We start from the raw sequence: 27,757 nt of genomic DNA on the forward strand, positions 1-27,757 counted from the left end.
GGGCACCTCATGTGTCCTCCGGACTCCGTTTTCTTGCATGATACTTTTTTTGGTCGGTAAAAATTCATTATATAATCTCCAAAGGTTTTGACCACCGTATCACGCAAACATCCTCTGTTTTTGTTTCGAGCTATTTTCTGGCAGAGTTGTCAAGGCCAGGCATCATGTCGTCATCCTCCTCCAACAATGAAGGCAACGATGCTTGGCTAATGAAGATGGAGTTGAAGAGAGAAGAACTCGGGGAGGTCAACAAGGATGATAGTATCAAGAAGGTCATGGAGGATCAAGCTCCGGCGGCAAAAGAAGAAGACATCCTTCAACCTCATCATAACCTTTTTACCCCAACTGAGATTGAAGCTTTCAAGATGATTGAGTTAGCTTGCATACAAAACAAGTATCTCACACGTGAAAATATTTTGTTGAACGAGCATATCACCGCACTCAAGGGCATTATTCGCAAACTGGAGGAGCCTTACGCTCGATGTGTGACTATCCATCATCACCACCACCTTCTTCACCAGCGAAGGAGGACTAAACACATGGGTATGGGCACTCCCCTTGGCAACTGCCAAGCTTGGGGGAGGTGCCCCGGTATCGTATCACCATCACAGTCCTATCTTTATCGTTTTTCTTAGTTCATTCCTTTTGGTAATATCTTGATCTAGTAGAATAAAGTTTTAGTATGATCTAGTTTTGAGTTTTGCTTTATGATTCCTCTATGTAATCGAGTCCGTGAGCTATATATAATAAAGATTAGTGTTGAGTCTAGGGCTTGGCTTTCTTGCTATGATCTTGAGGGAATAAAAGAAAAATAAGGAATAAAAATAAATAAAGAGATCATATGGATCTTATGGAGAGTAATGACTTCACATATTAAGAGTATGATGAATAAAAGTTGTTGAGAGTTGGCAAACATAGTTTTGGTCGTCGTTGCAATTAATAGGAAGTAATAAACAAAGATAGGTTTTCCATATAAATATACTATCTTAGACATCCTTTATGATTGTGAGCACTCATTAAAATATGACATGCTAAAGAGTTGATGTTGGACAAGGAAGACAATGTAATGGGTTATGTTTTCTTATATCCGAAATAAAGTATATTGTCATGGATCATCCAACATGTTGAGCTTGCCTTTCCCCCTCATGCTAGCCAAATTCTTTGCACCAAGTAGAGATATTACTTGTGCTTCCGAATATCCTTAAACCCAGTTTTGCCATGAGTGTCCACCATACGTACCTATGGATTGAGTAAGATCCTTCAAGTAAGTTGTCATAGTTGCATGCAATAAAAATTGCTCTCTAAATATGTATGACTTATTAGTGTGGAGAAAATAAGCTTTATACGATCTTGTGATATGGAAGCAATAAAAGTGACAGACTGCATAATAAAGGTCCATATCACAAGTGGCAATGTAAAGTGACGTTCTTTTGCATTAAGATTTCGTGCATCCAACCATAAAAGCACATGACAACCTCTGCTTCCCTCTGCGAAGGGCCTATCTTTTAATTTTGTCTTATACCTTATGCAAGAGTCATGGTGATCTTCACCTTTCCTTTTTATATTTTATCCTTTGGCAAGCACCTTGTGTTGGAAAGATCCTTATATATATATATATATATATATATATATATATATATATATATATCCAATTGGATGTAAGTTAGCATGAACTATTATTGTTGACATTACCCTTGAGGTAAAAGGTTGGGAGGCAACACTATAAGCCCCTATCTTTCTCTGTGTCTGATTAAAAATCCATACCCATAAGTATTGCGTGAGTGTTAGCAATTGTGAAAGACTAAATGATAGTTGACTATGTGGACTTGCTGAAAAGCTCTTATATTGACTCTTTCCGATGTTATGATAAATTGCAATTGCTTCAATGACCAAGAACATAGTTTGTTAGTCCACAATAGATTATTACTTGAGCATAAGAAATCATATGAAAATATATATATATATATATGTTGTTGTTATAAGAATAATCATGATGCCCTCATGTCCGTATTTTGTTTTATCGACACCTCTATCTCCAAACATGTGGACATATTTTTTGTTATCGGCTTCCGCTTGAGGACAAGCGACGTCTAAGCTTGGGGGAGTTGATACGTCCATTTTGCATCATGCTTTTATATCGATATTTATTGCATTATGGGCTGTTATTACACATTATGTCACAATCCTTATGCCTATTCTCTCTTATTTTACAAGGTTTACATGAAGAGGGAGAATGCCGGCAGCTGGAATTCTAGGCTGGAAAAGGAGCAAATATTAGAGACCTATTCTGCACAACTCCAAAAGTCATAAAACTCCACAGAAGTTATTTCTAGAATTAATAAAAAATACTGGGCAAAGAAAATACTAGAGGGGGGCCACCCACCGTCCACGAGGGTGGGGGCGCGCCCCCTGCCTCGCAGGCCCCCTAGCAGTCCTCCGGTGGCCATCTTCTGCTATATGAAGTCTTTTACCCTGGAAAAGATCATAAGCAAGCTTTTGGTACGAGACACCGCCGCCACGCGGCGGAACCTTGGCAGAACCAATCTAGGTCTTCGGCCGAGCTGTTCTGCCGGGGAAACATCCCTCCGGGAGGGGGAAATCATCGTCATCGTCATCACCATCGATCCTCTCATTGGGAGGGGGTCAATATCCATCAACATATTCACCAGCACCATCTCCTCTCAAACCCTAGTTCATCTCTTGTATCTGATCTTTGTCTCAAAACCTCAGATTGGTACCTGTGGGCTGCTAGTAGTGTTGATTACTCCTTGTAGTTGATGCTAGTTGGTTTATTCGGTGGAAGATCATATGTTCAGATCCTTAATGCATATTAATACCCCTCTGATTATGAACATGAATATGATTTGTGAGTAGTTACATTTGTTCCTCAGGACATGGGAGAAGTCTTGCTATAAGTAGTCATGTGAATTTGGTATTCGCTTCATATTTTGATGAGATGTATGTTGTCTCTCCTCTAGTGGTGTTATGTGAACGTTGAATACATGACACTTCACCATTGTTTGGGCCTAGAGGAAGGCATTTGGAAGTAATAAGTAGATGATGGGTTGCTAGAGTGACAGAAGCTTAAACCCTAGTTTATGAGTTGCTTCGTAAGGGGCTGATTTGGATCCATATGTTTCATGCTATGTTAGGTTTACCTTAATACTTCTTTTGTAGTTGCGGATGCTTGCAATAGGGGTTAATCATAAGTGGGATGCTTGTCCAAGAAAGGGCAGTACCCAAGCACCGGTCCACCCACATACCAAATTATCAAAGTAACGAACGCGAATCATATGAGCGTGATGAAAATTAGCTTGACGATAACTCCCATGTGTCCTCGGGAGCGCTTTTCTCCATATAAGAACTTGTCTAGGCTTGTCCTTTGCTACAGAAAGGATTGGTCCATCTTTCTGCACCTTATTTACTTTCATTACTTGTTGTCCATTACAAATTACCTTATCACAGAACTATTTGTTACCGATAATTTTAGTGCTTGCAGAGAATACCTTACTGAAAACCGCTTGTCATTTCCTTCTGCTCCTCGTTGGGTTCGACACTCTTACTTATCGAAAGGACTATGATAGATCTCCTAGACTTGTGGGTCATCAGGAATTGACCCAACGACAACATCCGTTATAACCTATTCTGAGGGTTTCGGGCAAGGGAGTGGGGAAAAGTGAGCAAAAGTTAACACAGTAGGGATGAATGAGTAGAGCTAAGGAACCAGGGGCACAGAAATAAAAATCCCTAAGAGATATTACTCATATAAATAGAACAACCATTATTCTCTGATTTAAATGAATAATCCTCTCGCATCAAACAAGATCTGGATATAATGTTCATGCTCAATGCTGGCACCAAATAAAAATTATTTAGGTCTAAAACTAATCCCGAAGGTAGATGTAGAGGTAGCGTGCCGACCGCGATCACATCGACTTTGGAACCATTTCCCACGTGCATCGTCACCTCATCCTTAGCCAATCTTCGCTTAATCCATAGCTCCTGTTTCGAGTTGCAAATATGAGCAATAGAACCAGTATCAAATACCCAGGCGCTACTGCGAGCATTAGTTAAGTACACATCAATAACATGTATATGAAATATACCTTTCACTTTGACATCCTTCTTATCCGCCAAATACTTGGGGCAGTTCCGCTTCCAGTGACCAGTCCCTTTGCAGTAGAAGCACTCAGTTTCAGGCATAGGTCCAGACTTGGGTTTCTTCTCTTGAGCAGCAACCTTTTTGCCATTCTTCTTGAAGTTCCCTTTCTTCCCTTTGCCCTTTTTCTTGAAACTAGTGGTCTTATTGACCATCAACACTTGATGCTCCTTTTTTATTTCTACCTCCACGGCCTTTAGCATCGCAAAGAGCTCGGGAATAGTCTTGTCCATCCCTTGCATATTATAGTTCATCACGAAGCCTTTATAGCTTGGTGGCAGTGATTGAAGAACTGTGTCAGTGACACAATCAACTAGAAGATCAACTCCTAGCTGAGTCAAGTGATTATGATACCCAAAGATTCTGAGTATGTGTTCATTGACAGAACTATTCTCCTCCATTTTGCAGTTGTAGAACTTGTTGGAGACTTCATATCTCTCAACTCGGGCATTTGCTTGAAATATTAACTTCAACTCTTGGAACATCTCATATGCTCCAAGACGTTCAAAACGTCTTTGAAGTCATGATTCTAAGACGTAAAGCATGGCACACTGAACTATCGAGTAGTCATCAGCTTTGCTCTGCCAGGCGTTCTTAATGTCATCAGTAGCATCTGCAGTAGGCCTGGCACCAACAGTGCTTTCAGGACGTAATTCTGTTGGGGAACGTTGCAGAAAACAAAAATTTTCCTACTCGTTTCACCAAGATCATCTAGGAGTTCATCTAGCAACGAGTGATTAGATGCATCTACATACCTTTGTAGATCGCGAGCGGAAGCGTTCAAAAGAACGGTGATGATGTAGTCGTACTCGACGTGATCCAAATCACCGATGACCATCGCCGAACGGACGGCACCTCCGCGTTCAACACACGTACGGAACAGCCACGTCTCCTCCTTCTTGATCCAGCAAGGGAGGGAGGAGAGGTTAAGGGACATGGCACCAGCAGCAGCACGACGGCGTGGTGTTGATGGAGCTGCAGTACTCCGGCAGAGCTTCGCTAAGCACTATGGAGGTGGAGGAGGTGTTGGGGAGGGAGAAGGAGGCAACCAAAGGCCAAGGCGTTCAGGTATGAAGTCCCTCCTCTCCCCCACTATATATAGGAGGGCCAAGGGGGGGTTGGCCGGCCCTAGGAGATCCAATCTCCTAGGGGGTGCGGCGGCCAAGGGGGTTTCCCTTCCCCCCAAGGCACCTAGGAGGTGCCTTCCCCTCCTAGGACTCTTCCCCCTTCAAACCCTAGGCGCATGGGCCTATGTGGGGCTGGTGCCCTTGGCCCATTAGGCCAAGGCGCACCCCCTACAGCCCATGTGGCCCCCCCCGGGACAGGTGGACCCACCCGGTGGACCCCCGGGACCCTTCCGGTGGTCCCGGTACAATATCGATAACCCCGAAACTTGTCCCGATGCCCGAAACAGGACTTCCCATATATAAATCTTTACCTCCGGACCATTCCGTAACTCCTCGTGACGTCCGGGATCTCATCCGGGACTCCGAACAACATTCGGGTTACTGCATATACATATCCCTACAACCCTAGCGTAACTGAACCTTAAGTGTGTAGACCCTACGGGTTCGGGAGACAAGCAGACATGACCGAGACGACTCTCCGGTCAATAACCAACAGCGGGATCTGGATACCCATGTTGGCTCCCACATGCTCCACGATGATCTCATCGGATGAACCACGATGTCGAGGATTCTATCAACCCCGTACGCTATTCCCTTTGTCTATCGATATGTTACTTGCCCGAGATTCGATCGTCGGTATTCCCTTTGTCTATTGATGGGTTTCTAGGTGATGCATAGCAACGAGAGGGGAGAGTGTGTCCACGTACCCTCGTAGACCGAAAGCAGAAGTGTTTAGTTAACCCGATTGATGTAGTCGAACGTCTTCACGATCCAACCGATCCAAGCACCAAACGTACGACACCTCGGCGGACAGCACACGTTCAGCTCGGGGACGTCCTTCGTATTCTTGATCTAGTTGAGGCCGAGGGAGAGTTTCGTCAGCACGACGGTAAGGTGACGGTGATGATGAAGTTACCGGCGCAGGGCTTCGCCTAAGCACTACGACGATATGACCGAGGTGTGTAACTATGGAGGGGGGCACCGCACACGGCTAAACAATTGTCAACTTGTGTGTCTATGGGGTGCCCCCTAGTCACATATATAAAGGAGGGGAGGGAAGAGGTGGCCGGCCCAAGGGGGGCGCGCCAGGTGTGGGGAATCCTACTAGGACTCCCCAGTCCAAGTAGGATTCCCCTCCTCTTTCCTATTCCTAGTAAGACAAGGAGGGAAGTAGGAAGAGGGGAGAAAGAAGGAGGGGGGTGCCGCCCCCTCCTAGTCCAATTCGGACCAGCCCATGGGGGGCGGCCACCCCTTGAGGCCCTTCTCTCCTTTCCCGTATGGCCCATTAAGGCCCGTTACTTCCCTCAACGAATTCCCGTAACTCTCCGGTACTCCAAAAAATACCCGACCACTCAGAACCTTTTCGATGTCCGAATATAGCCTTCCAGTATATTGATCTTTACATATCGACCATTTTGAGACTCCTCGTCATGTTCGTGATCTCATCCGGGACTCCGAACAAACTTTGGTCATCAAATCATATAACTCATAATACAAATCGTCATCGAACGTTAAGCATGCGGACCCTACGGGTTTGAGAACTATGTAGACATGACCGAGACACTTCTCTGGTCAATAACCAATAATGGAACCTGGATGCCCGTATTGGTTCCTACATATTCTACGAAGATCTTTATCGGTTGAACCTTATGACAACATACGTTATTCCCTTTGTCATCGATATGTTGCTTACCCGAGATTCAATCATCGGTATCTTCATACCTAGTTCAATCTCGTTACCGGCAAGTCTCTTTACTCGTTCGGTAATACATCATCCCGCAACTAACTCATTTGTCATATTGCTTGCAAGGCTTATGATGTGCATTACCGAGAGGGCCCAGAGGTACCTCTCCGATACTCAGAGTGACAAATCCTAATCTTGATCTATGCCAAGCCAACAAACACCCTTAGAGACACCTGTAGAGCATCTTTATAATCACCCATTTACGTTGTGACGTTTGATAGCACACAAGGTGTTCCTCTGGTATTCGGGAGTTGCATAATCTCATAGTCTGAGGAACATGTATAAGTCATGAAGAAAGCACTAGCAATGAAATTGTAACGATCATAATGCTAAGCTAACGGATGGGTCATGTCCATCACATCATTCTCCTAATGATGTGATCCCATTCATCAAATGACAACTCATGTCCATGGCTAGGAAACTTAACCATCTTTGATCAACGAGCTAGTCTAGTAGAGGCATACTAGGGACACTATGTTTTGTCTATGTATTCACACATGTATCAAGTTTCTAGTTAATACAATTCTAGCATGAATAATAAACATTTATCATGATATAAGGAAATATAAAATAACAACTTTATTATTGCCTCTAGGGCATATTTCCTTCAAAAATACAAAAATACCTTGCTGCAATTATTTGTTCCGCGATCTATTTATCCCATCTACAAATTTACCTCACATCATTTGCCTATCTTGTGGCGCCGTACCCCGAAAGGGATTGACAACCCCTTTAACACGTCGGGTTGCGAGATGTTATTATTTGTGTGCATGGGCTATTTACGTTGTGTTTCTTGGTTCTCCTACTAGTTCGATAACCTTGGTTTCATATCTGAGGGAAATACCGACCACCGCTAGGGAAAAAACCGACGTAGCTTCAAGCAACGTCAAAAGGAATTTTTGGCGCCGTTGCCGGGAGGATCTCCAACATAACCAGGTTCCTAATCACAAATATCATCTCCTTGCAATTTACATTATTTTCCTCTCGTTTTCCTCTCCCCCACTTCACAAAAATTGGTCATTTTATTCGCCTCTCTTTTTCCGTTCATCGTTTTCTTACCGGAACTGTTTTCGAGTGCAATCTTATTGTGTGGTCATCATGACTCAAGAGAACACCAAACTATGTGACTTATCCAATACCAAAAACAATAATTTATTGGCACTCCACTTACTCCTGCCGCCACTAGTGCGGAGACTTGTGATATCAATACTGTTTTGCTGAATCTTGTTATGAAAGACCAATTTTCCGGTACTCCTAATGAGGATGCCGCGTCCCATCTTAATACCTTTGTGGAATTATGCCATATGCAAAAGAAAAAAAATATGTGGACAATGATGTGGTCAAGATGAAATTATTTCCATTTTCCTTGCGTGATTCCGCAAAAATTTGGTTCTCTTCTTTGCCTCGCAATAGTATTGATTCTTGGAATAAGTGCAAATATGCTTTTATCTCTAAGTATTTTCCTCCCGCAAAAATTATTTCCCTTAGAACCTAGATCATGAATTTCAAGCAACTTGAACATAAGCATGTTGCACAATCTTGGGAAAGGATGAAAATGATGCCAAGGAATTGCCCAACTCATGGGTTAAATCTTTGGATGATCATCCAAAAAAATTATGCGGGGTTGAATTTTGTTTTTCGTAACCTTTTAGATTCCTCCACGGGTGGTACTTTTATGGAAATTACTTTGGGATAAGCCACCAAATTGCTTGATAATATCATGGCAAATTATTCACAATGGCATACCGAAAGGGCTCCTACTAGTAAAAAAGTTAATTCGGTTGAAGAAATTTCTTCTTTGAATGAAAAAGTTGATGCTCTTATGAAATTGGTTGCTAGTAAAAGTGCTCCTATTGTTTTTAATGATATGCCTTTGTCTACTTTGATTGAGCAAAATAGTGATGCCATAGATGTGAATTTTATTTCTCGCAATAATTTCAACAACAATGCTTATAGAGGTAATTTTAATCCTAGGCCTTTCCCTAGTAATTCCTCTAATAATTATGGTAATTCCTATGGAAATCAATCTTACAATAATAATAGGAACACCTCTGATCTTGAGAATAATATTAAAGAATTTATCAACACACAAAACATTTTCAACACTTCCATAGAAGAAAAGTTGAATAAGATTGATGATTTGTCTAGAAGTGTTGATAGTTGCTCATGATGTGGAAAATCTCAAGATGAAAATTTTTGTGCCTAAAGTAGATGAATCAATTAAAGCTCTTTATGTTTCTATGGATGAAAGTAAGAAAAGAACCCCTATGCTTAGAGCTAAAAGAGATTTTTAGAAAAAACCTTTTCTAGTGATTTCTTTCGCAAAAGTGATGAAGATCTTAAAATGATTGGTGTTTCTTCTATTGATTCCTTGTTTAGTAGAAATAATATTGATGAAAAAAGGACTGGAGAAGATTCAACTTTAGGTAGAAGGCGTCCCAATATTTCGGAGGGTGAAAATCTTGTTGAGAAAATTGATGAAAGTGGGCTTGAAGAGGTCAAAACTTTAACTAGTGATGTGCCCACTCTTTTGGATTACAAAGACTTTAATTATGATATTTTCTCTTTGATTGATTGTATTTCTCTGTTGCAATCCATGATAAATTCACCCCATGCTTATGAACAAAATAAAGCTTTTACTAAACATATTGTTTATGCCATGACGAAAGCTTTTGAAGAAAAATTGGAATTGGAAGTTTCAAATCCTAGAAAATTGCATGATGAAGGGGAAACTACTATCAAAGTCAAGATTAAAAATTATGAGTGTTTTGCTTTGTTTGACTTGGGTCCTAGTGTTTCTACAATTCCGAAATCTTTATGTGATGTGCTTGGTCTTACCAATATTAAAGAATGCTCTTTAAATTTGCACTTAGCGGATTCTAGTATCAAAAAGCCTATGGGAAGAATTAATGATGTTCTTATTCTTGAAAATAGAAATTATGTGCCCATAGATTTTATTGTTCTTGATATTGGTTGCAATCCGTCTTGTCCAATTATTCTTGGTAGACCGTTTTTACGCACTATCAGTGCAGTGATTGATATGAAAGAAGGAAATATTAAGTTCCAATTTCCTTTGAGGAAGGGTATGGAACACTTTACTAGAACAAGAATTAAGCCACCATATGAATCAATCATGAGGGCATCTTATGGATCTAGCACCAAAGATGACAAAACTTAGATCCTTGCTTTATGCCTAGCTAAGGGCGTAAAACTAGAGTGCTTGTTGGGAGGCAACCCAATGAATAAAATTTATTTTTTCTTTTTACTTTATGTTCTTGAGTGTTAGCACAATTATGCTACTGGTATGGTTGTGTTTTTTATGTTTCAATTAGTGTTGGTGCCAAGTAAAGTCTTTAGGATCTTCTGGGGTGATAGTTGTTTGATCTTGCTGAAAAAGACAGAAACTTTGTGCTCGCGAAAATAATTATCATAAATCATAGAAAAGATATTTTGCTCTGATTCTCTTTTCGTAAGATTAATATACAAATTATGCTGGACTTCCTAATTTTGTAGAATTTTTGGAGTTACAGAAGTATTTGGAAGTTCTAGATTACTACAGACTGTTCTATTTTGATAGATTCTGTTTTCTTTGTGTTGTGTGCTTATTTTGATGGCTCGATGGTTTTCTTTGATGGTTTTTTGCCATAGAAAAGTTGGAATACGGTAGATATAATACAAAAACAAAATAAGAACTGGTTTGACACAACACTTATAGTAGTGGTTTGCTTTCGTTTACTAACGGATCTCACAAGGGTTTTGTTGAGTTTTGTGTGATTGAAGTTTTCAAGTTTTTGGGTTATCTTACGATGGATGAAAGTAGGATAGAAGAGCCTAAGCTTGGGGATGCCCCGGCATCCCAAGCTATTATATAATAATGAGCAACCAACTAAGCTTGGGGATGCCCCCGAGTGACATCCCCTCTTTCTTCTAACGACCATCGGTATTTTACTCGAGACTATATTTTTATTCGTCACTGATATGTGTTTTGCTTGGAGCGTCTTGTATGATATGTGTCTTTTCTTGTTTTATTTTGTGTTTTAAGTTATCAATCCTTGCTGGACACACCTATTTGAGAGGGCCAAATTATGGCATGACTTGTTAGAATTGCTCTCTATGCTTCACTTAAATTTTTATGAGCAATGGACTTGCTCTAGTGCTTCACTTAAATCTTTTTGAGCACGGTGTGCTTAGTATTTTTGAAGAAATTCTCTCTTGCTTCACTTAGATTCATTTGAGAGTTAGTAAAATTTTAAAGAAATTCTCTCTTACTTCACTTAGATTATTTTGAGAGAAAGAAAATATGCTATGCTCATGATCTTCACTTATATTTGTTTGAGCTTATGGAAAGCAACACATGAAAATTAGTCCCAAAGTGATAGATATCCAAGAAGGATAAAAAGAAAGAAAATATATGTCATGAAGATCATTGGACAAAATAAACTTGATTCTCAATATTAGTTTTGAGATATGATGATGTGATATGTGAGTCATGTTGGTGAGTAATTGTTCGCTAGTAGGAATGTTGGTGTTAAGGCTTGTGATTCCCTATGCATGCTCGAAAGTCAATAATCATGGAATGAAAATTTCCTACTTATGGTGCATTATTCGGTGTTAATTATGCTTAATGCTTGCTTATGAGATTATTCGTTTCTTGGTTGGTCGCTTCTCAATCTTTTTGCTAGCCTTCATTTTGCACCAAGTATGACCTCTACTTGTGCATCCAAAATCCCTTTAACCAGTTTTGCCACATGAGTCCACTATATCTACCTATATGCGGTATTGTTTTACCGTTCTAAGCAAATTTTCATGTGCCATCTCTAATTTTCAAAATGAACTTCTCTTTTGTGTGTTTGTTTCGCTCGTGGAACGGTAACAGGTAGCTAATATTTTCCATGCTAGATGTGTTATTCTCACGATGAGTGTTTATTCACTTGTCATTGCACGCGAGTAAGGCAAAGGTATTAGGGATGCCCAGTCCCGAATGCAAAAATGAATTTACTTTATGTTGTCAAATAATAAATTCCTTGGAAAGTGTTGGTATGGAGGGCACCCGTGGATACGGTTAGCCATGGAAAGTGAAAGTTATGTTGGAAAAGGAATAAACTTTATTTTTTGTTTGGGAACCGCCTATGATATATCTAGCATGGAAAGTGTGGGATGCTCCAAGTCGTTTTTGTTGGTGGGATGGATACACCTCCCAAAATATTTTTATCTCTAATTTTTCGCTTTGAGCTCTGGCACCTCTACAAATCACTACATCCCTCTGTGAAGGGCCTTTCTTTTACTTTATGCAATTTTTATTTTTGAAATTGAGTCTCCATCCTCTCTTATAAAAGCACCAACTAGGGGACAATATGACCATACTTAAGTATTGGGTGTAGCTAATATTCGAGTGTGTTTCATGAATGGATCAATGTTTGAGCATGATGGGCTAGGGATAACTTGTTTTAGTGTTGATATTTTGAAAGACATGGTTGCTTGTTGATATGCTTGAGTATCTAAATTATTATGTCAAAACTAGACTATTGCTTTGAATCACATAAAAGTCCAAATGTCCATACTATGAAGAAAATAGTATGATATGACATGATAAACAGCACTCCACATGAAAAATTATGTTTTATCACTTACCTACTCGAGGACGAGCAGGAGTTAAGCTTGGGGATGCTGATACGTCTCCAACGTATCTATAATTTTTATCATCCCATGTTGTTTTATTACCAATCTTGGATGTTTTATAATCATTATATAGTCATTTTATATCACTTTTTGGTACTAACCTATTGACATAGTGCCAAGTGCCAGTTGTTGTTTTCTCCATGTTTATTACATTGCAGGAAATCAATATCAGAAGGGGTCCAAATACCACGCCAATTTACGATAATTTTTTATGGACTAGAAGGAACACAATGGTCCCTGGTTGCACCTAGGGGGAGTCCCGAGGAGGGGAAAACCCACCTGGGCGCGCCAGGAGGCCCAGGCGGCCTAGGAGGGTTGTGTCCACCTCGGGTGCCCCCTGGACCGACTCTTTGTCTATAAATACCCCAATATTCCAGAAACCCTAGGGGAGTCGACAAAATTTTCATCCAGCCGCCACAGAGTCCAGAACACCGAGATCCAATCTAGACACGATCACAAAGGTGTTCACCACTTCCATTGGTGCCTCTCCGGTGATGCGTAAGTATTTCTTTGTAGACCTTCGGGTCCGTAGTTAGTAGCTAGATGTCTTCCGCTCTCTCTCTCTCTCTCTCTCTTGATTATCAATACAATGGTCTCTTGGAGATCCATATGATTTAAGTCCTTTTTGCGGCGTGTTTGTTGAGATCCGATGAACTTTGAGTTTATGATCAGTTATATCTTTTTATATCCATGAAAGTTATTTGAGTTCTTTGATCTCTTATATTTGTGATCTCTTATAGCCTCGTATTTCTTCTTCGATATTTGGGTTTTGTTTGGGCAACTTGATCTATTTATCTTGCAATGGGAAGAGGTCCCCGGTAGTGGGTTCGATCTTACGGTGCTTGATCCCAGTGAAAGAAAGGGAACCGACATGTATATATCGTTGCTACTAAGGATAAAAAGACGGGATCCATATCTGACGCAATAGATAAACGGATCTTGTCTACATCATGTCATCGTTCTTATTGCATTATTATGTTTTTCCATGAACTTAATACACTAGATGCATGCTGGATAGTGGTCGATGTGTGGAATAATAGTAGTAGATGCAGGCAGAAGTTGGTCTACTAATCTTGGACGTGATGCCTATGTAATGATCATTAGGGATGAAAACGGAGCGGAAATGGACGGAACTGTGTGCTATTATATTTGTTTTCACATTTTCTTGCAAAAGCGGAAACGAATACAGAAACCTCGGAAATGAATACGGAAACAGATACTACCGAAAACGGACACAGAGCGAATACAAAGCGGACACGGAAACAGAAATATGCATTGATCGGAACTTAAAAACCCCTTGAATCATAGAGAAATACACAAAAAAATGAGTTGTTAACATGGCTACAAAATAATATCATTATGTTAGCAACTTAGCATACTATTGTATTAGTACCGGACAATTGCGTCAAGCTGAGTACATGTGTGGTAGTGCAAGTTGGGCCTCAGATCCATTCTACTAACTGTGTCATTGTGTTCTCTTTGGTGGTTGGGCTATAAAGCAGCTATAGGTCTATAGTAAAAACAGAAATTCCATGTTCACGGAAACGGGAAGTTCCGTTTCCATGCATGTTCCACCGGAAAACACCGTTCCATTTTTGTTTCCGTTTCCGCACAAAAGATTCCATTTCCACTTCCGTTTTGGAAATTTTCGTTTCCGTTTTCATATTTCCTCTCTGTTTCCATTTTTCCTCCAGAAAAACGAAAAGTTTCCACTCCATTTTCATCCCTAATGATCATTGCCTGGATATCGTCATGATTATTTGAAGTTCTATCAATTGCCCAATAGTAATTTGTTCACCCACCATTTGCTATTTTTCTCGAGAGAAGCCACTAGTGAAACCTACGGCCCCCGGGTCTTCTTTCTCATATATTTTCCTTGCAATCTACTTCTTCCTTGCGTTTATTTTCAGATCTATTAAATTAAAAAAATACAAAAATACCTTGCTGCAATTTATTTGTTCCGCGATCTATTTATCCCATCTACGAATTTACCTGACGTTCTTTGCCAATCTTGAGGCGCCGTAGCCCCGAAAGGGATTGACAACCCCTTTAACACGTCGGGTTGCGAGTTGTTGTTATTTGTGTGCAAGGGCTATTTACGTTGTGTTTCTTGGTTCTCCTACTGGTTCGATAACCTTGGTTTCATATCTGAGGGAAATACCTACCACCGCTGTGCTGCATCATCCCTTCCTCTTTGGGGAAAAAATCGACGTAGCTTCAAGCGACATCATGCATGATCTTTAAGCAACCAAGACATCTAGTCTACTTCTCAAAATTGAATTTGAGAAGACTTATGACAAGGTTAAGGCCCCGTTCAGACCCTTTGACGATACAGCTTCCAGAAATAGCCGCGAGAAGCCAGCCGAATGATCCAACTCCGAGAAGCCTATTCCTGGAGAAAGAGCAGCCCACGATGCAAATTTCTAGAGCAGCGGAAGCACGGCTTCGTGAAAACGAGAAGATGAAGTTGGTCGAAATTACATGGGAATGCCCTTCCGAAGTGCCATCCTCGAAACATTTTCCTCTCCTCGAACAGTTTTACTCTCACTACGAGCCACCAAATTGGGCGCTAAGCTCCCTTTGTGGGATGCCAGCCAATGCTAATGGAGAGGAGCTGCTCAGAGCTGAGAACACATCCTACTCCCGACAAAAGCTGGAGGCATGTAGCTTCTCGAGAGGCTAGCTATCCTGTGAAGCTAGCAAAGATCCAAACATGCCCTAAGTGTAGGCCTTTCCTTTACCATATGATGCAAGCTAAAGGTTTTGGTGCGATTGGGTGATGATACTGGTTTGAGGTGGTAGAGTTGTTATGAGAGTTAATGATCAAGTTGGACCTTATTTCCCTAATTCTAAAGAGTAAGATAAGGAGACCCCTTGATTGTGTCCTAGACTAGGGGTTCCTACCCCCGCCGGACAAATGTATGGGCCGGACTGCGAGCCCACTGAGGAAGCAAGACTCTGGAGGCCTTTAGAGTGCGGTGACCGAAGACTTGGCATGTACTTCAAGCATATTCGGCTATATTTGGCATGTAAATATTTAGATGGCAATTGACCATGTGTACCCCTAGATACCCATGTTTCTTATATAAACTAGGAGGTTTAGTTCGTAGAGGTGATCCATCCATACACCCAGTCATCGTACCCTTAGGGTTTAGACCACAACTTACGATCTCGAGGTAGATCGACTTTGTACTTCGACACCTTCATGATATAAACAAGAGCATGATGTAGGGTTTTACCTCCATAGAAAGGGCCCAAACCTGGGTAAAGTCCTCGTGTGTTCTTCTCTTGTTACCCATCTATCCGATCTAACAGCTCGGGCCCCCCTACTCAAGATCTGTCGGTTTTGACACCGACACCCCTTGTCTCCTTTGCTGTTCAATATCATTGCTGATGGTTTGGCCATTTCGGTCAAGAGAGCTCAAGATCACGGTTTGATTTCTCGTTTAGTGCCCCATCTGATCAATGATGGCATGCCCACCCTAATGCATATGATAATATATCTCTGCTAGAGGATAGTCTCGAGGAAGCTAGAAATCCGAAGTATGTATTTTGTGTTTTTTAGTAGTTGTCTGGATTAAAAATTAACTTTCACAAAAGTGAGATCTTTTGTTTGGGAGATGTTGAGCTTAGACTACAGAATTAAAAAGAGATCTTCACTTGCAATTGGCTCGTTGCCTATGAAGTATTTGGGGCTCCCTATGGATACTAAGAGACTAAGTAACTCGAAGTGGGATCCTAATGAGGAGAAGATTGAGAAGTTAATGGCTATATATGGGTTGGAAATTTGTTGCCTATTAGAGATAGGTCACTTTAGTTAACTCATGCCTTAGCAGCGTTCATCTCTTTATGTTGTCATATCTGGAGGCTCCTAAAGGTGCACTTAAGCCTATGAATGTTAGTAGAGCTAGGATGGTTTGGCAAGAGACACATGACAATAAAGTACCATCTGGTCCATTGGCATGTTGTATGCATGCCAAAAAGCTGCAGAGGACTTGGAATTTTGGATTTGGAGGTCATGAATAAGTGATTGTTGATGAAATGATCATGGATTCTTGAGAATTATGAGGGTATGTGACAAGAGTTGTTATATAGAAAGTACCTTTCTAATCAGCATTTGACTGCTCTCGTTGGGCGGCGGGGCATTTGATGGAGGTGAAAGATACCTTTGCCAGCTTGACCAGAATGGTGGCTGGTGATGGTGCTAAAACCTTGTCATGGGAAGATGTTCGGTTGGGAGAAAAGAACTTTCTTGCGCTCTCCTAGGATCTTCAACATTACTTTGACTAAGCAGGTCACTGTTAAGTTTGTGAAAGACTCTGGTTCGGGTTGTTTTAGTTTTAGAAGATGCTTGCAAGGAGAATATTGGGAGCGATGGGAGGAGTTGAAGAAGTTCGTTCATGAGATGGAGTTGTGTGACAAAAAGATAAAGTGATCTAATTGTTGAATTGTAAAAAAAAATAGCACTTTGAACAAAGATAAGGAGAGGCTGGAATGTCAATGAGTGCACCTTTGTGGTACCAAGGAGAGTGTGGATCATCGTATGCTCTAGTGTAGCTTGGCTAAATTTGTTTGGCAAGTAGATGTTTGTGCGATTGATCTGACTAGACCTCCTGATAGGGTCATAGATATGTTGGGGCAATGTATGCACTCCTTCATCAGAAGACAGAGACATCTGGTGTTAATGAGGGAGGGGGGAGGGGGGGACTATTTCCTGGACTGTTTGGAAGACCGGAAACAAGGCGTGCTTTGATAAAAAAAATCCTGATGTTTTGACTGTAGTTGTTTCCAATCTCTACTATTTTCACAAATATTGAAGCATATTGTAGGAAAGTCAAGACATAAGAAGAGGCCGGAGTGTTGAAGACCAAGGTGTTGGGTGAGGCGTTTGCCCGAGTTCATGGGTGGAATTTTTTTGTTTAGGAGGATATGCAATTGATTCTATTCTAGCTTGCTCCTCGGTGCAACGTTCTATCCGTGGAACTTGGAGTATCTTCACTGTATGAAATTTATGGAGCTCACATATGCGTGTTTCGTCATGCTTGTTCTGCGTGCGTGTTGTTGATTCCGGTAGTCACATGTATGCCTCTGGGTTTAGCTACATGTTGTGTCTTTTTTGTTTGTCATACTTTATAGAACTGTGGCCTTTTTTAGTAAAATTCGATGAGGAGTCTCGTTGTTTAATCTTTTTGTCAGCTAAACCAATAATGTACGAGCCACATGTCATAGAAGCTATACATTTGAATTTTTATTCTACTATGTATTCGACACTACAATTTGTGACGCATAATTCACAGCGTCCGTCAAACTCGGAGCTCACGATTACCGTGGTGTATGAACCAAGCAGAAATATTAATATTGTTACTATCGTCGTCGTGGTGGTGGACGTCGACCATACGCATATAAATAATGCTGTCATCATTTCCGAGTTGGAGAAAAAACTAGTGAGGAAGATGAGCCATCATTCCCGAGTTCGAAAACAAACAAACAAGAAAAAGATGATTAGTCATCATCCAGGAAACGAACGAGCAAAGCAGCCATGGCGAAGTCAACATCGGAGGGTGGGCCTGGTGTGGCGGCAACACCTGCCTCCGATCTGATCTGCCGTGAGCGGCCGTGCGACACGGCTGCGCCTCCCACTATTTGCGCTCTCACCGACCATATCTCCGGTGGCCGTCACAGGTCGGTAACGTCGCTGGGCGGTCGGTCCGCCGCCTGATGATTGCTACGTGAAATACGCCAAGGAACGCCCTGAGCTCACCGGTATTTGCAGGACGCAGCTCGTGTGGTCCGGCCGTCCGAAGCACCCAGGTCCTGATGTCTAATTAGCTCACAGCTCAAGGGCTCTTCCCACTATCTGGCGGTACGCAGCGCACCAGCAGGAGCTCACGTGAAGCCACGTGTACCGTATATTAACTGTAGTAGTACTACTAATTACTCTTCCTTAGTCAACAACACATACTGTATTTAGGGCATCGCATCTCACAGCGCACACTCCACCAGCAAGAGCATTATTCAGTGGAAGCTCTCACGCTCTGCCTCTGCGTCTGCCTCTCTCCCCACGACGCCCGGGCCGGCGACGAAGCCGGAGCTCCACTCCCGAGACGATGTCGGCCGCCGCCGGCGGCAGCTCCTCCTCGTCCTCCACTCCAGCGCCGCGGTGCGTGCGTGCTCACCTCCTCCTCCCTCTTCCTCCCTTTCCCCCGGTCGCCGCCGGGTTCGTCATGATCTGTCGCGGCAGGGGCTCGATCCTGCCCGGATCGAAGCCAACTGGCGCCGTTTTAGATGCCCAATGGCCCTGCAATGGCGCGGCTCGCGTTATGCGAGAGGCCCCTGCAGTTTGGCTGCCACTGGCTGCATCGCTTCTCTGCTCTGCTCTGCTTTGCTCCAGGGCTCAGAAGCACGCGTTTACTGCAGTGTCCGTGTCTTTTTCTTCAGGAGTTCAGGTTACATACTGCAGAAAAGGCAGGGCAAGGTTTCTGCAGTAGATTCAAAAAATTGATGCCGCATGTTGCATAAGGGATGACGCACGCCTTGATGCTCCGTCGGAAAGCTAGAGCAAGAAATGAAATGCCGATGCTCTGTGCTTCCTGCGCTGCTTTTGACAGTGTGGAGCAGAAACATTAGGCTTCAAGTTTGTTAGTACAAGTGATGGTGATGGGTTGCATTACAATGGGGGCTCATGTGGATAATAGTAGAGCCATGGTTGTTTAATGCATACCAGGACTAAGATTTTGAACAGAATTACTAATTCATGCTACTGAATTCCATCATTGTTACTATGCTTGCTTGCTGTGAATTTGACTGCTTTGCTTTTCTCTAACCAAAGGTTGGAAGGAAAGGTTGCGCTGGTTACCGGCGGCGCCTCCGGTATCGGCGAAGCCATCGTCCGCCTCTTCAGACAGCACGGCGCCAAGGTTGGCATAGCGGACATCCAGGATGAAGCCGGGCAGCAGCTCCGCGACTCCCTCGGAGGCGACCCCGATGTCCTGTTCGTGCACTGCGACGTCACCGTGGAGGAGGACATAAGCCGGGCCGTCGATGCGGCGGCTGGGAAGTTTGGCACCCTCGACATCATGGTCAACAATGCCGGCATTACAGGCGACAAGGTTACCGATATCCGGAACCTCGACTTTGCTGATGTCAAGAAGGTGTTCGACATCAACGTGCACGGCATGCTTCTCGGCATGAAGCACGCGGCGCGTGTCATGATCCCGAACAAGAAGGGATCCATTGTGTCGTTGGCGAGTGTTGCCAGTGTCATTGGAGGGATGGGGCCTCACGCATACACCGCGTCGAAGCACGCGGTGGTGGGTCTCACCAAGAGTGTGGCATTGGAGCTGGGGAGGCATGGCATACGGGTGAACTGCGTGTCCCCCTACGCCGTGCCCACAGCGCTCTCCATGCCGCATTTACCCCAAGGAGAGCAGAAGGGTGATGCAGTGAGGGACTTCCTGGCCTTTGTTGGCAGTGAGGCAAACCTGAAAGGTGTTGATCTGCTGCCGAAGGATGTCGCCGAGGCGGTGCTCTACCTGGCGAGCGACGAGGCGAGGTACATCAGCGCGCTCAACCTCGTGGTCGACGGCGGATTCACCTCCGTGAATGGCAACCTGAAGGCGTTTGAGGACTAGTTGAAGTCTTTAGCTGCATTTGTTACTTGGTATCTGAAAGCATTTGAGTACCATTTCTGATTTGCCTGTGTTAGCATGTCAATAAGGTGGGTGATCATGTGTAAAATTGGATAATTATTCTATATTAGTGCTTAAGGACAGTCTTGATTATTATTGATATTACTCTGTTGAACCTGTTGGGTGTGTTAGGACCTTGTGTAACATTCAGTTAAGAGTTTCATAAAGACTTCTGTGGCAGTATATCTGCGAAATAGTAGAAATCAGTGAGCTTCAACATTTGAGTTGGAAACCCTATTAGTTCATAATTCATATATGATTTTCTTAGAATTTTTGTGCGTGTATATGATAACTGAATGTGTGTACAGAAATGGATTCCCAGAGCTGTTATAATGCGTGTCTAGTTCAGAAGAATCTTGACAGGTAGGGCCTGTGGTACAACAAACACTAAATTTCATTTAAGTCGACGCCAAGAAAGGCTTCTATCAATGTATCATCAGTATCAATCACTACATGACACCACACAACAGATATGCTGCTGTCAGCAGTCCTCTCTAAATAGACACTGCAATTATCGTATAAGTACATCATTGCTGCTGTCAGCAGTGCTCTCTAAATAGACACTGCAATTATCATGTACATCATTGCTGCTGCAATGAACCATTAAGAATTATTTAAAATCTAGCCTACCATCTGCGTTGTCGTCAACAGAGGGTTGAGGCGGAGTTACAAAATCTGTATGAGAAACCGAGGGATTGTCCGAGTCAGCGACATCTTTGTTATCTTCAGAGCTGTCAGAAGCAGCTGAGATGGCGTCACCTGATTCTGAATGTGTTCTGTCCACATATGCTTCAGGTAAGGAGCTCTCGGCCACGTCAGCATCGCCGTTATGCCGAGCAATCAGGTCTTCTCTTCTGACAAAATTAAGTAGAATCCCGTTGGTAGTCCTCCCAGGCTGCAGCAAATCTCCTTCAGACACGGCAATGCTTGTGTTATTGCATGGCTCTGCTTCAGAAATTTCTGTGCATCTATCTGGACCGTCTGGTGTGGTAGCTCTGGAAATATTGGTTGGATATGGATCTCTGGAAAATGTGGGTCCTGTGAAAATACCTGCATTGCCACCCTCTATTGTATGAACCCCATCGAACTCGGACTCAATCTCGAGATTCTGGATAAAGTTGATGAACTGGTCAGCTGATGAAGTCCTCATCAGAGGCCCACCACTCCTGGTCCATGAGTTTAAGTCGATGGTCTCTGATTCACTCTCACTTCCATCGTGTGACCTCTGACGAACATGATGAGACGTGTGCGGTGCACCATCCACTCGAATAGTACCTTGGTGATTGGATGAGATGGCGGCCGCGAAGTGATCTTCCGAGAGAGATCCTGACGAATTCTCTCGGCTGATGCAGCTCCATGATGGCACCCTCCTTGGTGTTTTGAGTCGAACACTGTCGGTATATCCCTGGGAAGAAGCTGCTGCCCTTTCAATGCTTCTTCTTAGCCTTCGTTTGTGGTTGAGGGCTGCTATGGATTCATCCAATGCAAGTTCAATTGCACAGTTTGCTCTGATCGCAGAGATCTTCTCCCATGTGCACCTGCGACCCTGGTTGGCAGCCATTTGGAGTTCTGGATATGTCGGGTTTTGTATAATCTTCAAGTACTGCAAATTCGAAAGATGTAATATAAGGTAAGCATTTTGAATCCACAGGACCAGCATTACCTATACAAGCTATGAAGATAATATTAACAAAGGTACCTGAGCTACTGTTGCTGGCATAACCATGGTGACATCACCCTCCCAATCCTGAGCAAACAACTTTGCAAGTCCTCCTAGTGGGAGGCCAATTTCCAGAACTTGGTTACATCGATACTTCACCTCCATCTCAGCAAGACGAGCGAGCTATACAAATTATATCAGAATTAGACCTGGTAATGCAACAGGTATGAACTGCAATTTGGAAGAGATTGCAGTGTCTAGTGTTCAGTAAGACATGGAATCACAATAACAAAGTTGTTAGATAAAATAGGCGCAGGTGTTCTTTTCTTTCTTCTTGCAAATAAGTGCAGATGTATTTGCTACAGAACATTATGTAGATGTCCTCCCGTCAAATAATAACAGCAACCCGTCCAACGATGGGCCCTTCAGTGCTACCAGATAGTGCATATGATATCTGGTAGACAGTTATGCATTGCGCAGCAACACATCGGAAGATGGTGAGCATTTTTTATTGTGCAGGGAAATGATGAACTACTATTCAACGAGCAGGATAACAATCCTAAATTACTTGCAAAAAGAGCTACAGGCCTGAGTGCTAAGATACACCACACACAAACTATGAACCTAAAGGTCAGAAACAAACCTTTCCTGCAAAGCGGCCTCCATAAGCTCTGACGATCTCCTTCATTCTGAGGAGTGGAGAGATGTGTGGATTAGTTTGGCTCACAATGAAATGGTTTACATTGAACAACTCCTTCAGTTGCATCATTGGCAAATCCATCTCCAGACTTCCGTCCCTCCACCGGCGCTTTGATGCTCCAGGACCCTGTTCTGGATCTGTGGCAAAGGGCGCGTGGAAGGGAACTATGTGGCCAAATCTATCCTTTGCCATCAACTCCTGAGCTTCAAAGAGGCCCGGGAATGCACAAGAGGCAGTTACAGCACTCCAAATGACAACATGTGGTGATGTCAGGTAGTTGAGGCAGCGAGGTGGCTCATTCTTTCTAGGAGAGCAAACAGTGACCCCAAGAACACGGCCAGTTATGTCGTAAGCCTCTTGAAATGTTAAGTTACTTGTGAGATCCCTCAAAAGCCTTTGCATCTGGCTGATGTCATGAAGTGCACCATAAGTCATAACCCGTTTCGTAACAGCAAAAACTCCACCTATCCTATCAAAGAACTTTAAGATCTGTAGTGAGTCTATGAAGAAGCTCTCAATCTCAGGCCACGTTCGGGTTGCGACAATTGAGCATATAATGGAACCAACACTCGATCCTGCTACTATACGAGGCAGAAGCCTATGCTCGACCAAAGTTTTCACTACACCCACATGGAATGAACCCAGTGAAGCACCCCCACTTAAGAGTAGCGCAGTCCTTCCAAAGGCATGTCTGGTTTCCTGAACAAAGGCAAGCTTCTCTTCCAAAAGCAACTCATCCGTATCAGATTCACACACCATTTTCAATTGAGTTGAAACCTCATCAATGAAATCTTTTATAAGTCTAGGCACCTGCATCACAATATATCAACCGTGTAACCAGAATGGAAGATAGTATAGTTAACTGAACATTTAACAAATGCATAATTTTGAGTTGAAAACAGTAATAAACCTTGTTATAGGTTTGTAACATAGAAACACTTAGCCAACTCTGTTTTATACAAACAACTATAAAATTTGAAAACGCCTTCGGCATAGATACTAAAAAAATGGAAGACAGTATAGTTATTTCAGCACTTGACAGTGCATAATTTTCAGTTGAAAACAGTAATAAACCTTGTTATAGGTTTGTAACATAGAAACTCTTAGCTAACTTATTATAGGAACCAACTATAACATATGAAAATGCCTTCGGCATAGATACTAAGAATAAACGAATGCATATTTAGATACTGGAGAATAAGAATGCAATGACCCAACATATATGCATATTTAGATAATGGAGAATCAGAAGAATGAGACAATTGATTCCTACACTTCCTAAATCTAGACATTTACCACAACCTTGGTATAGAAAAACATCCTGTAATAGAACAGACAAAAAAGAATGAGAATGCATATTTAGATACTGGAGAATAAGAATGAAATGACCCAACATATATGCATATTAACTGTTTTAAATAGCGGGCTATGGCATATAGCGGCAACCCTTAAAAACAGCTATAGCTGGGCTATAGCGGCAAATTGTACATGAAATCATTTAGCGGCAACATGCTCAAACAGCTATAGCAGAGCTATAGTGGGGCTATAGCCGGCTATTTGAGAATCATAAGAATGAGACAATTGATTCCTATACTTTCTAAATCTAGCCATTTACCACAACCTTGGTATAGAAAAACATCTTGTAACAGAACAGACAAAAAAGAATGAGAGGTGCTATTATGTCAAATACCTCCAACCTGCCTTTGTGCAGCTCAGGATTACACATGTTCCCCAAGTTCCTGACGAGATCGCCGCGCATGCAGAAGACCACGTCCCGGAGCGACCCCTCCTCCCTCCGCCGCCGGAGCTCGTCGAGCCTGCTCCCGATGAGCTCCACGTCGTAGAAGTCCGACTCGTTGACCTGGTCAGACATTCTGTCGAGCACCTTGGCGGCGCGCACCCACTCCTCGTACGCCCCCGCGTACCGCATCGCGCTCTTGCAGAGCTGACGCCGGCGCGCCAGCGCCAGCCGCGACCGCGCCCCGGAGAGCTTCCTGAGGAGCAGCCCGAGGAGCACGACCGCGAGGAGCACGCCGTGGGTGTTCCTGAGGTGCAGCCAGGACGCCGCCACCGGCAGCGCGGCCCCGCGCGCACGCGAGAGCGCGGCGCGCGTCGCGGTGCGCGCGCGGGCCCGCAGGCGCCACAGCGAGCTGAGCAGGAGCACCCGGAGCGCGGCGCCCCGGCCGAGGAGCGTCGACGGGCCGATCCTGAAGGGCCCGATGCTCGCCTCCCCGGATTCCTCCATTGACGGCTGAATGAGGTCACTCGGGGATTCCGGCGAGGTCAGAAACTGGAAAACTCCAGCTCGATTTTAATCTCCAGCTGAGCTCGGTAGAAAAAGCGAGCTTGGATTATCAGCAGAAGCAGCCTTTGTTCGACTGTAAAAAGTCCCCAAATCGTGTTGACCAACCCACTCCCGGCAGCAAAGCAAAAACTGATCTTTACGTGAAGCGGACAAGCCAATCGACGACGGAGAGCCTCGCGGCGACGCGAAACCGAGCTAAAAGGATCGGATTTCGAGCCAGCGGCGCCGGCTGAACTGCCGGATGAACGACCCCTGCCGGCGACCTAAATAAGCACCGTGGTCGCGCGATCTCGATCACGGCCTGGCGTCGAGGAGGAGGAAGCGTGGGGGAAAGAAGAAGCGAAGCAATAAAAACCCAGTTGAAAATGGAGAAACTACTCCGCGCAAGCTTCCAGTACGGGAAATCGGATCGCCTGGGAGATTATGCAGGAATATAAAATCTTCTTCGCGTGGAAGTGAAGGGGACTGGGACTGGGACTGGGCGAGGAGTGGGGCAGGCGTGGACGCAAAATCCTCCAGCTAGCTGTAGCTGCGGGATACGGGAGCTGGGGGGAATGGGAGTGGGAGGAATTTTAATGGCGCCGCGACCGCGAGGAGGAGGATGACGGATCGGTCGCCGGATTTGATGATGATGGGTTCGTTGCTTTCGCGGGAAGCAGTTGGGTGGGGGCGGGGAGGACGTCGGAGGCCGCAACGAGAAGGAAGAAATCGGGAAAGTGGCCGTGACCCAATGAGTCGTGCCCGTATCGACAAAGCACAGTGGTGGCTGTGGACTACGGTAGGAGTACACCGACACGCGCACCTGAAAAATAGTACTACTGTACTAGTAGTAGTAGTAGTGTATATCTTAAGTTTCTTTTTGAGCCGACTAGTAGTATATCTTAAGTTGAAGGGGGGTTCGGAATGTTTTCTTTCCTTAATTATACTTCCTCCGTTCCTAAATATAAGGTGTATTAGTTTTTTAAAAAGTCAACTGTTGTCTATGTTTGATCAACTTTACAGCAAAATATATAAAGATTTATAATACTAAATATATAAAATGTAAAAATATAGTCCATGATGAATCTAGTGATAATGATTTGGTATTCTAGATATTGATATTTTTGTCTACAAACTTGGTCAAACTGAGATAAGTTTGACTTTTTGGAAAAATAATACACCTTATATTGAGGAACGGAGGGAGTAACTAGCAAAAAAACCCCTTCCCATAATAATAGTATAATAACCGTAACTAAAGACCCAACAGGTCCACGTGCATCCCATCTTTGTTGCTACCTATCCTACTTCCCATCCTCTTTGATGGTGGTCTCAATGCTCACGCAATCACAACACGTTTGAATGTAGTCAATTGTAAGGCGTCTTTCTCTCTCCACATAAGATGAGAATATGCTTTATTTTTTCACATGGAAGTTTTGCCGAGGCGTGCATGTGTGGTTATATATGTTTTTTTGTCTTCAAAGAGATTTTGTTGAGGTGTTGATTTCTAATCTGGATCTACACCAGTATGAAATAAAGACGGATTGTGCACCATGGATTAAAATTGCACCATAATATTTTAAAAAATATATTTAACGGTAAAACAACATCATCATATTCAGATTCTACCCATTTTTTCTAATCAGTTTTCATATATAACATGTCAAAATTGTAGTTAGGGTTTGAAATATACAAATAATTTAAAAAGCCTTCAAACTCACTTAAAATAAAATCGCGGGTTGGTTAACCAAAAGAACATGGGGGTTTTCTTAAAAAATAGCGAACAATTGTTTCTCACTCAAAATAGGACAGCGGGTTGATTTCCAGAAACAACAGGGGGTTGTCTATAAAAATCACGACAGACGGGCAGAAGCACTAATCCCTTTATTAGTACTAGCAAAAGAGCTTGCGCGTTGCAAGGGGAGAAAAAAAATAACACACTCCTCTAACCCAATAACTATGGCTCAAGATCCAAATAGGTCCACGTAATTTATTTCAACACATGACATCCCATCTGTGTTGCCGCTTATCCTCCTTCTCACCCTTGTTGATTGTGGCCTCAATGCTCACACAATCACGACACATTTGAATGTTGTCAACCCTAAGGTGTCTCTGTTGGCATAAGATGAGAAATCTGTTTTTTTCTTGTGAAGTTTTGGCGAGGTGTGCATGTCTAGCTATAGATGATTTCTTTCATCTCCTATCCTGGTTTTGCCGAGGTGTTCATTTCAATCCGGATCGGCACTGGTATGAAAGAAAGATGGATCATGCACTAGTTGATTAAATTTGCACCCTAAATTACATTTTTAAATGGTTAACATGTAAAAAAATATATTATATTCAGATTCTACACATTTTTCTGATCAAATTTCATATACAACATGTTAAATTTGGAGTCAGGGTTTAAAATATATGGTATTTTTAAAAATCATTTGATATGTACGACGGGTTGATTAAGCCAAATATCAGGGTGGTTCCTACAAAAGCTAATATCTGACTTAAAACTGTGTTGCGGGTTGATTGCCAATAACATCAAGGGTTTTCTGCAAAAGCAAAAATCTGACTTAGAACCGGAGTGCGGGTTCGTTACCAGAAACATCTAGAATTTTCTGCAAAATAGCATGACAAGAATACATATTTTCTTTATTAGTAGGTATAGATAAAGTCATGGCCGAGCAAATGTGATTATTAAGGACTCTCTTAGCCGGCGAATGTTCCC

At 42.9% G+C, this 27,757-nt stretch overlaps 2 protein-coding genes across 2 annotated transcripts; one reads left to right on the forward strand and one right to left on the reverse strand.

Annotated features, from left to right (window-relative positions):
• Positions 1–18,715: 18,715 nt before the first annotated feature.
• Positions 18,716–20,600, forward strand: LOC119312419 (zerumbone synthase-like). Its single transcript, XM_037588147.1, has 2 exons — positions 18,716–18,869; positions 19,539–20,600. Exons 1-2 carry the CDS (start codon positions 18,817–18,819, stop codon positions 20,338–20,340), a joined length of 855 nt encoding a protein of 284 aa, XP_037444044.1. The 5' UTR covers positions 18,716–18,816; the 3' UTR covers positions 20,341–20,600.
• A 170-nt stretch (positions 20,601–20,770) lies between these two features.
• Positions 20,771–25,756, reverse strand: LOC119312420 (triacylglycerol lipase SDP1-like). Its single transcript, XM_037588148.1, has 4 exons — positions 24,448–25,756; positions 22,701–23,567; positions 22,097–22,240; positions 20,771–22,000 (listed from the first exon to the last, which is right to left on the reverse strand). Exons 1-4 carry the CDS (start codon positions 25,000–25,002, stop codon positions 21,008–21,010), a joined length of 2,559 nt encoding a protein of 852 aa, XP_037444045.1. The 5' UTR covers positions 25,003–25,756; the 3' UTR covers positions 20,771–21,007.
• Positions 25,757–27,757: the final 2,001 nt, after the last annotated feature.

Source organism: Triticum dicoccoides, chromosome 5B (genome assembly GCF_002162155.2).
Source record: "Triticum dicoccoides isolate Atlit2015 ecotype Zavitan chromosome 5B, WEW_v2.0, whole genome shotgun sequence".
NCBI classification, from domain to species: Eukaryota; Viridiplantae; Streptophyta; class Magnoliopsida; order Poales; family Poaceae; genus Triticum; species Triticum dicoccoides.

Bases quoted from the DNA above. Each gene is read 5' to 3' on its own strand.
- LOC119312419 (XM_037588147.1), top strand. From the start codon at position 18,817: ATGTCGGCCGCCGCCGGCGGCAGCTCCTCCTCGTCCTCCACTCCAGCG. The intron at 18,870-19,538 runs GTGCGTGCGTGC...CTCTAACCAAAG, and splicing joins TCCTCCACTCCAGCGCCGCG to GTTGGAAGGAAAGGTTGCGC.
- LOC119312420 (XM_037588148.1), bottom strand. From the start codon at position 25,002: ATGGAGGAATCCGGGGAGGCGAGCATCGGGCCCTTCAGGATCGGCCCG. The intron at 23,568-24,447 runs GTATTTGACATA...ATTGTGATGCAG, and splicing joins TGCACAAAGGCAGGTTGGAG to GTGCCTAGACTTATAAAAGA. The intron at 22,241-22,700 runs GTTTGTTTCTGA...TAATTTGTATAG, and splicing joins GAGGCCGCTTTGCAGGAAAG to CTCGCTCGTCTTGCTGAGAT.